General features: G+C 41.8%; 1 protein-coding gene across 2 annotated transcripts; it reads left to right on the forward strand.

Annotated features, from left to right (window-relative positions):
- The first annotated feature begins 1,410 nt into the window (after positions 1-1,410).
- LOC116208277 (pleiotropic drug resistance protein 1-like) lies at positions 1,411-9,034 on the forward strand. 2 transcript variants are annotated; one of them, XM_031541620.1, is made up of 24 exons: positions 1,587-1,918; positions 2,363-2,483; positions 2,603-2,691; positions 2,812-2,896; positions 3,179-3,338; positions 3,427-3,503; positions 3,627-3,680; positions 3,783-3,873; positions 3,961-4,262; positions 4,359-4,640; positions 4,757-5,073; positions 5,174-5,334; positions 5,429-5,532; positions 5,626-5,782; positions 5,871-5,978; positions 6,069-6,223; positions 6,368-6,700; positions 6,812-7,102; positions 7,202-7,285; positions 7,385-7,518; positions 7,614-7,841; positions 7,945-8,116; positions 8,252-8,506; positions 8,598-9,034. In XM_031541620.1, the coding sequence occupies exons 1-24, from the start codon at positions 1,587-1,589 to the stop codon at positions 8,853-8,855; spliced, it is 4,350 nt and encodes a 1,449-aa protein (XP_031397480.1). In that variant the 3' UTR covers positions 8,856-9,034. The 2 variants fall into 2 exon arrangements, with proteins under 2 accessions (XP_031397481.1, XP_031397480.1); XM_031541621.1 differs by having other exon boundaries at positions 1,411-1,918; positions 3,783-4,262.
- Positions 9,035-10,449: the final 1,415 nt, after the last annotated feature.

Here is a 10,449-nt window from a genome sequence, read left to right on the forward strand (position 1 = left end):
CAGTTTGATAATGGCCGGCTTGCAAATCCGGTATAGACACCAGGTTTGATCCATCGGAGAACATGAACTTGATAATGTGCATGCGGCTTATTTTAGAAACACACAGTTTGATTTGATAAGCACGAGTCCAAAATTAATTGATTGATGGAAACCGGACGATATAGAGCCGTCATTTTAGGGAAGTACGTATTAGCATAGATATGAGAAGAAACGTTAGGCATCATTCATGATCTACTTTCACTTAAGACATTTAAAAAACTCTTCTCATCACATAGACTTCGTAAGTCATTGCATGCCCCAAAGGAGAAAATCTGTAGAGCTAGATTGCCTAGCCTGGGGCACACTTGGCATGGCGGACGTCGCTGGATATAATGGTTGGCTTGATAATCCGGCATAGGCATATCAAGCTCGACCCGCCGAGAAAAAGAACTCGATAATGTGACATACTAATTTTAGAAAAAATGCAGTTTGATAATGACCGGCTTGCAAATCCGGTATAGACATCAGGCTCGATCCATTGGAGAACAAGAACTTGATAATGCGCACGCGGCGTATTTCAAAAAACACAGTTTGATGAGCATGAGTCTGAAATTAATTGATTGACGGACACCTAAACAATTTTTCGCGTGAAAATCTACTAAAAGACACCTAAAGTAGGCCATTCCGAGTCCCCAGTTTAATTACATGCCTCGAGGTAAGGCTACTTTCTTGTTCTCAATTTATTTAGCAAAAAGGTAAAAAAATAACACATGGAATTGACCCAGACACATAGAGGGATCAACAATTCTCAAATTGCTATGATGACAAGAAACTGAAAAAACAAAGAAGAAAAATCGAGAAAGAGGGTTTGATAAAGTGGCAATTTGGGGAGAATCAAGGGTAAGAATTGATATGATCTAGGATATTACGGGGAATCTTTTATATTTATGTAATGTTGATTATTATGTAATATTATGTTTATATATTGATTGTAATCTTAATTTATAAATGAGAATAATCTCTACACAATTATGTATGTAAGTTTTGTACAAATTCTCTATATTTTTTAGCAATCATCCTCGCTTAAAATTAAAAATTATATTCAATTATCACTAACAGGATATATTGACCATATAATTTAGTTATTCATTTTTCTTTACTAAATTCATATACCCCGTTTTAACCGGAAAAAAAAGAGGGAAATCGCTTGACATAATAACCGTAAAATGGTTCTAGAAAGAATTCAGGACTTTGAATTAAAAGGAAAAAAAATGAGAAAAGATAAAAATACAAAAAGAGAAAATCAACTTTGACACTTAAAAAAATAAATTAAAAAAGGAAACCAGCGACCGTTCCCGCTTCTTCAAGGAACACACACACACGCATATACACACCCTACTTCCTATATAAAAGCCTCACCTTTCTTTTCCTTAATTCACTCTCATTTTTCCCCCTCACAACCTTAGCCCAAAGACAACATCAAACTGTGTTCTTGTTCGTTCATTCGTTTTCATTTTTTTTTTTTTTCATTTTCTTTACATTTCTGGGTTTTTCAAAGAGGAAGGAAACGGCCTTAACACGCTGCGAGAGCCAGAGAGGTCCCGGTCATGGAGGGTGGGGACATATACAGGGCAAGCAACAGCCTGCGAAGGGCGAGCAGCACCTCCTCTGTATGGAGGAGCGGCGGGATGGACGCATTCTCGCGGTCCTCGATGGACGACGACGATGAGGAGGCCCTCAAATGGGCCGCCCTCGAGAAGCTCCCAACCTTCGACCGCCTCAGGAAGGGGATCCTCACGGCCTCCCATGGGGCCGGTAATGAGATCGACATCCACCACCTGGGGATCCATGAGCGGCGCACCCTCATCGAGCGGCTCATCAGGGTCGCCGAGGAGGATAATGAACGATTCCTGCTGAAGCTCAAGGACCGTATCGACCGGTGAGATCATCTTTCGATCCCAACTCATCTTCCAGAAGTGCTAGCTGATGCATATGGTTGGAAGGATCACGTTAACTCGTGTATACTACATGCATATGCGATTTCTCTATTTTCTAGTGACGGACGGTGAATTAACGGAAGGAAAAATAAATAAATAAATAAAACGTTAAAAAATGACATGATCCCTTAAAATAGGAGAGCTCATGGTCCCACTTTAGTTTAGCTAGTTTTTAGCTTAAGGTTACCGGTGGATTTTACCGTTAAAAAAAAAAAAGTGTTTGTGCTCTTACCGGCTTTTTACGCTCCGTTGTTCTAAGACAACTGTTCTATGTTCTGATAAGACATGTAAACATAGTGCTGATTATGATTACGAGCTTTAATGATGTTTAGTTTTGATCCTTAATATCGATTTGTAATGTTTTTCTGGTGAATCTGCGTCTCCAGAGTTGGGATTGATCTTCCTACTATCGAAGTCAGATACGAACATCTGAGCGTGGAGGCAGAGGCCCATGTCGGAGGCAGAGCTCTGCCCACTTTCATCAATTTCACCTTTAATATAGTTGAGGTATGGAAAGCATGAATATGTTTCTGAAATGCGATAACATCAGTGATCATGTCCTCGGGCTTGGTGTCATTAGAATTACGATGGCTAATTCCATTTTCGTGAATGCATTGTGGTTCCAGGGATTCTTGAATTTCTTGCACATACTTCCCAGTAAGAAGAAGCACATATCAATCCTTCAGGATGTTAGTGGAATCATCAAACCTTGCAGGTGGATAAAAACTTTCAATGAAAATGTTTGATCTTAAATTCAGCTAAATATATAATAGAAAATTTGTTTTTATGATCTATCTATGGATTCATTAGACGTTATCTGCCTCTAATTGTGCAGAATGACCCTGCTACTGGGTCCTCCTAGTTCAGGAAAGACGACTCTCTTGTTGGCTATGGCCGGGAAGCTTGACAAAGAATTAAAGGTTAACTATTATCTACTATACTTCAACTACTCATTGTATTCTGATATCTAGAACAACGAAACGGCATAGTTTTCGCGCTTTTGTGAATCGAAAAAGTCAAATGAGTTAAGTTGCATGAAGACGTCGGGGCATGTCGGTTTCATCTGATATTGGGAATGAAGTCCAGCAAATGGCTCTCTTTCAAACGCAAAGAGTAGAACAAGGAAAATAAAGTGTAAAATGATCAAAACTGCGCATATTATTATTGCTCATTCTAAATGTGAATGATTTTGTGTTGCTCAGACTAGTGGAAGGGTGACATACAACGGGCATGGGCTGAACGAGTTTGTGCCCCAAAGAACAGCTGCTTATATCAGCCAACACGACCTCCATATTGGAGAGATGACTGTCAGAGAGACTCTCGCCTTCTCAGCTCGATGTCAAGGTGTCGGGACCCGATATGGTTGGTTTCGTCCTGCTTCGCTGTTATAATTTTCTTGCGGACGATGAAAATCCTGATTTTCTCAATCTTGCTTCTTTGGCCATTGCAGATATGTTGGCAGAGTTGTCGAGGAGGGAGAAGGCAGCAAATATAAAACCCGACCCTGACGTCGACATCTACATGAAGGTATGCACTTATTTGTTGAAATCTCGAAAAAGAAATTATATGATTTTGTTCAATAGATACGTTGTCTGTAATTTTGGTTTCTATATCCAGCGTAGTCATAATTTTCTATGTCCAATCTCACAGGCAGCAGCAACAGGAGGCCAAGAGGCCAATGTGGTTACAGATTACGTGCTTAAGGTAACTTTCTGAGAATTGACATCAATGTTTCTTCCTGCCAGGCCGACTTAAACGAAAACGACTAAATTGTTTTCCGCACCATTTGGATTTTTCTGTTTGCAGATTTTAGGATTAGAGGTATGTGCAGATACTATGGTAGGAGATGAAATGCTGCGGGGTATTTCCGGTGGGCAAAGGAAGCGTGTTACCACAGGTAAGAATCGAACAAACAAGAAAACTAGTTCCAGTTGCTGTCGAGCTTTTATACTACATAGTATAACACTTCTCCGGTCTTTTGCAGGCGAAATGCTTGTCGGACCAGCAAAGGTGCTGCTTATGGATGAGATCTCAACTGGGCTCGACAGCTCTACGACTTACCAGATCGTGAACTCTCTCAAACAGATCGTTCACATCCTCCAGGGGACTGCTGTCATATCTCTGCTCCAGCCCGCTCCCGAAACTTACGATCTGTTCGATGATATTATCCTGATATCAGATGGTCAGATAGTGTATCAGGGTCCACGGGAACTGGTCCTAGAGTTCTTCGAGTCCATGGGATTCCAGTGCCCTGAGAGAAAAGGAGTCGCCGATTTCTTGCAGGAAGTAAGCTAAGACGCCCCTTTCACTTGTCTCTCTAGCTATAAAGGCGCAGAATGATTAAACCATGATTCTTATATGCTCTGCTTTTGATTTAAATAGGTGACATCCAGGAAGGATCAGCAGCAGTATTGGGCCCGAAGGGACGAGCCTTACAGTTTTGTTACGGTTCGAGAATTTGCTGAGGCATTTCAATCGTTCCATGTTGGAAGAAAGGTTGGGGATGAGCTGGCAACTCCGTTCGACCGAAGCAAGTGCCACCCCGCTGCTCTGATGACCCAAAATTATGGTATCGAGAAGAAAGAACTCTTGAAGGCTAACATCTCAAGAGAGTACTTGCTCATGAAGAGGAACTCATTTGTTTACGTCTTCAAGCTTGTCCAAGTAAGAAACAAGTCGAAGATCTCGTTTATTTATTACGTCCCTCGAGAAGCTGGTGGATGAAAATGTGATATCATGTTCAATGACGACTTATTTGGCTTCTGCTTCCTGTTTCTTAGCTTGCGATTATGGCTTTCATTTCAATGACGCTCTTCTTGAGGACTAACATGCACCGAGATACTGTAACCAACGGAGGGGTTTATACCGGAGCACTGTTCTTCACAGTCGTTATGATTATGTTCAACGGCATGTCTGAGCTCTCAATGACAATCGCAAAGCTTCCTGTCTTCTACAAGCAAAGGGATCTACTCTTCTACCCAGCATGGTCTTACGCTCTCCCGACATGGATCCTAAAGATCCCCATTACGTTAGTGGAAGTGGGTGTATGGGTTTTCATTACTTACTATGTGATCGGGTTCGATCCTAATGTAGGAAGGTGAGGAAGTACAAACAATTTCAGCTCTAATTGGCACTCTCTCTCTTTTGTCTTCTGTTGAAAGAAATTATATGAAAATGCGTACATGTCTTATTTTCAGGTTGTTTAAGCAGTACCTTCTTCTAATACTCGTCAATCAGATGGCTTCGGCACTGTTCCGATTAATTGGCGCGGTGGGAAGGAACATGATTGTTGCAAACACGTTTGGTTCATTTGCTTTGCTCACTCTCTTTGCACTGGGTGGAGTAGTCCTCTCACGAGGTAATGGCAAACCCACATAATTCTTATGCCATCAAAACCGAACTTCTTCCTAAAATTCGGCCCTCAACTTTTCTACCTCAATTTGTAACAACAGAGCAAGTGAAGAAATGGTGGATATGGGGCTACTGGGCATCACCTTTGATGTACGGGCAAAATGCGATTGTTGTGAACGAGTTCTTGGGGAAGAGTTGGAGCCATGTTAGTCTAGTTCTTCTCTTTTCACTTATTCTTTTCTGCGTAAAATGATATGACTAATCGGGTGATATCGTTGGTATCTGTCATATTCCTTAGATACCTCCGAACACAATGGAACCACTTGGAATCCAAGTCCTAAAAGCCCGCGGCTTCTTCACTGATGCGTATTGGTACTGGATTGGAGTTGGGGCTTTGTTCGGATTTGTGATACTTTTCAATTTTGGATTCTCGATAGCTCTGGCTTATCTTAACCGTAAGTAATCTCGTTGGGTTTCTCCTATTTCGGTAGTACTACTTAGTGAAAATCTCTGGCAATTAAATATGCACACAAAATTTTGCAGCATTTGGAAAATCACAGACAGTTAAATCAGACGATAATGAGGAAACCGCTGGAGGAGCCATCGAACTGTCAGTTCCAGGAGGTGGATCTAGTCACAGACGGGGATCAGGTTCGATGCCACATTTGCTTTCCTTGCACATCCATTGACGAATAGAACTTCGCAATTTTTCTTATCAGGGATTAGTATTTTTAATTGCAGAAAATGGGGAGATTAGGAGGGGAAGCAGACATTCGTCGAGGATTTCATCTAATAGGCCGGCTTTCAATACTAACGGGAGAAGAGGAATGGTTCTTCCGTTCGAGCAGCACTCGTTAACCTTCGATGAGATTAAATACTCTGTCGATATGCCAGAGGTATGCTAGACCACAGTGCCCCGGATTAAGTATATGTTTAACTCTGGCCCGAATCGGTCTTCGAGTCATGGGAAAAGAAGAATGACTTTTTAGAAGCAGTACCAGAATCGTAAACTTATTTCTTTCCGTGGAATCTCTGTGCAGGAAATGAGGAGTCAGGGTGTTATGGAGGACAAGCTGGTGCTCCTCAAGGGAGTGAGCGGCGCTTTCAGGCCAGGAGTTCTCACGGCCCTTATGGGCGTCAGTGGTGCCGGTAAGACTACTCTTATGGATGTCTTGGCCGGAAGAAAGACTGGAGGATACATAGAGGGCAACATCACAATTTCCGGGTATCCGAAAAAGCAGGAAACTTTCGCTCGGATTGCGGGTTACTGTGAGCAGAATGATATCCACTCTCCTCATGTGACAGTGTATGAGTCCCTGCTTTACTCTGCCTGGCTTCGTCTTCCACCCGACGTCAACAGCGACACCCGAAAGGTTCATACTTATTGCCAGAACCTGATTTAGTTTAAACTGTCTTTCCATTGGGGTGACAAATGGTGAGAAAGTACTAGTACTAATACCAGATTGAATTTTGGGTTATTGCAGATGTTTATCGAGGAAGTGATGGAACTTGTGGAGCTCAAACCATTGAGAAACGCACTGGTTGGCTTACCCGGAGTGAACGGCCTCTCCACGGAACAACGGAAGAGGCTTACCATAGCAGTTGAATTGGTGGCAAACCCATCTATAATCTTCATGGATGAGCCCACATCAGGACTTGATGCCAGAGCTGCTGCCATCGTAATGAGAACTGTCAGAAACACTGTGGACACGGGGAGAACTGTCGTCTGCACGATCCATCAGCCAAGTATCGATATCTTTGAAGCCTTTGATGAGGTAACAACTGGCAGCATATCTCCATTTCTGGCGGATTATAGAGAATAAACCTTGTGCGACGAATTATTCCATCTAATTGGACTTTATATGGAATTGCAGCTTTTCTTGATGAAGCGAGGAGGGGAAGAAATATACGTTGGTCCATTGGGTCGTAACTCTAGTCAATTGATACAGTACTTCGAGGTAGGAATATATCATCAACCTAAAACCAACCAAAAAGAAAAAGTCGTTCAATTCTGAGATCGGTGCTGAATCATTCTCGTGTTCATTTTGATGTATCAGGGAATTGAAGGGGTTAGCCAGATTAAAGACGGATATAACCCGGCGACATGGATGCTTGAAGTGACGACTAATGCACAAGAGATGGCTCTGGGAGTCGACTTTGCTGATTTGTATAGACGATCAGACTTGTACAGGTGAATTTTCCAGCTCAATATTTACGCTAATCGAGCGTGTCTTCAGACTGAACAGTTGAAACTAAAATTTGTTGCAAAATGTACACTATTTTCAGGAGGAACAAGGCATTGATCAAGGAACTTAGTGTACCTGCTCCCGGTTCTTCGGACCTCTACTTCCCGACACAGTATTCGCAGTCATTGTTCACACAGTGCATGGCCTGTCTATGGAAGCAGAGCTGGTCTTACTGGAGGAACCCGCCCTACACAGCTGTTCGGTTCCTCTTCACGACCTTCATCGCTCTTATGTTCGGGACAATGTTCTGGGACCTTGGATCGCGAAGGTAACCTGCCTGTTACGGACAATATATGCGCACATTCTCTATTCCCTCGAGGCTAATTAAAGTTCAATGTCTTAATAACGGAATCCTACCATATGATTACCAGGAAAACGCAACAAGATCTAACCAATGCGATGGGCTCGATGTATGCTGCTGTTCTCTTCCTTGGTGTCCAGAACTGCTCGTCAGTGCAGCCTGTGGTGGCGGTTGAGCGGACAGTATTCTATAGGGAACGAGCTGCTGGAATGTACTCAACCTTGCCTTATGCTGTAGCACAGGTAAGAATGAATCGAAATTCCTTGCCTTGTCCACAGGAAACCGAGCCGAAGAGTGACCAGTTAGGATTAATCCAATCTCATCCAGCTCAATCTTTTACATATCGACTAACGAAATCGAATTCGTCGTGCTTGCAGGTTCTGATCGAAATCCCCTACATCCTTGCACAAGCAGTGACATATGGAGTGATAGTGTATGCGATGATTGGATTCGAGTGGACCGTTGTGAAGTTCTTCTGGTACCTCTTCTTCATGTACTTCACATTGCTCTACTTCACCTTCTATGGCATGATGGCAGTGGCTGTGACCCCTAACCACCATATCGCTTCCATAGTCTCTGCCGCCTTCTATGGGCTGTGGAATCTCTTCTCAGGATTCATCATCCCACGAACGGTATTTCCCCCTAAAAAACCACATAAATATTATTTGCTATTAATGATTTTGAATAAATTTTAATTTCCAAAGCTCCCGTTCCAATTAACAGAGGATGCCGGTTTGGTGGAGGTGGTACTACTGGGCATGCCCGGTTTCGTGGACCCTGTACGGACTAGTCGCGTCGCAGTTTGGTGATATAAAGACGACCTTTGATGATGGCCAAAGCGTGGAAGATTACGTTAGAGAGTATCTCGGATATAGACATGACTTCGTTGGAGTGGTTGCAGCCGTGGTGGTCGGATTCACCATTCTATTTGCAGCCACATTTGCAATTTCGATCAAGGTGTTCAACTTCCAAAGGAGATAAGGAACCCGAATAGCTTGATACCGCTTAGTAATCTAGTCAATTAGAACTAGAGATGCATGTTTTAAGAGCCTAGTTGTATATTTTCCTTCTTAAATGTTCAGTTAAGTTGTGCGATCTTATGTAGAAACTGTTCATCTTCGAACGAAGAAATTGAAGTGATTCTTTTGTTCTTTCTTACATATACGACTGTGCTCATATCTATTCATCCGAAAAAAAAAAAGACTGCTCACAGCTTAATCCTGGGATTGGGCCCATTAACTAAATGGGCTCTATCAGGCCCATAGAGCCCCCAGTAGATGGGCCTCAGTACTCACAAACACGATCCAGCCCAGACCGGCGGGGCGGACCGTAGCAATGACGGTTCCTACCTCCTAAGTCCTAATCCAGCATCATGGGAAAAGAAAATCTTCTAGAAACCCGACCACACCATGAGAAGGGAAAGTCAACCATCTGCTTCTTTGGTGTTGATGAGTTCCAATGAATTGATGTCGAAATTAATTTTCGTTTTCCCCCACGAGAGCCCATGTTCTGTAGACCAATACACTTTTCTTCTTCCTTCGCTTCAGTTACTGATGAAGGCAGCCATGATGCAACACAAATTATGTTATAGAAAGAAATCTTATTTTCAAAGGGCCAAAGCAACACTCCTAATTGATATATGGTCCCTTCCTTGCTTATTGACACCATTAAGAAAAGGAAAAAAAAATGATTATTTTCTATCTTCGTGTTATGCACAATTATCGCAAATTAATATTTCATCTCGTGAATTTCTATTCATTAATTCATCTTGTTCGGTTATATATATATATATATATATTATATATATAGATGCTTTCCTGGTGAGGAAGAATTGGTAAACCACTCTCTTAGTTTAGCCAGTGTTGGATTGCAACGAATACTCTCCTCGAGTTCAAAGGACACCGTAAGCTTCAGCTCACGTAGAATTACGAGCTCGGCAAGTAATTAAAGGTCGGAGGAAGAGAAAGAAAATACTCAGGATGGCGATGATCCCTCTCTTTCTTTTTTGCCCCCCTTTTTTGGGTAAATAACTAGGCAAAAGTCCAAATAAACTAAAATATACAAAACTAGGAGTGGAGGCCCCTATGGGATCGCCTAGTATAAAGGACTTAAGTCATTACACAAAAAGTGAAAATTCAAAAGTAAAGAGATGTACTTTTCGCATTAATCAGTCTGCACAACAGTTATCTTCCATATAAATCTGAACTCATCCAACTTCCTAATCCCTTGCCATTAACCTTTTTTGGCTTTTTATGTGGGAAATGGAATAAATAAGTTACTTTTGAAGACCCTATATAAAAGTTTTGTTAATGGATAGAGAGATGTAAGTTTTTGAGAAAATTAGGCGGATAACCTTCTATATATGCATGTTTCAATCCCACCTTTTATGGATGAAAAAAAGCAATATTTATTTGAGAGAGTGTAATGCAGTAGTGCATGTACTCATCTGATAATAAAGAGGTTCTAGGTTCAATACTTAGGTGAAACTACCTGTGGAGAAGATCTTATGTGCAACGGTGGTACAACGTAAGATTATACCACGAGACACATAAAAAATATTACTTTCAACAATGAA

The sequence above is a fragment of the Punica granatum genome, chromosome 5 (genome assembly GCF_007655135.1).
Source record: "Punica granatum isolate Tunisia-2019 chromosome 5, ASM765513v2, whole genome shotgun sequence".
Taxonomy (NCBI): domain Eukaryota; kingdom Viridiplantae; phylum Streptophyta; class Magnoliopsida; order Myrtales; family Lythraceae; genus Punica; species Punica granatum.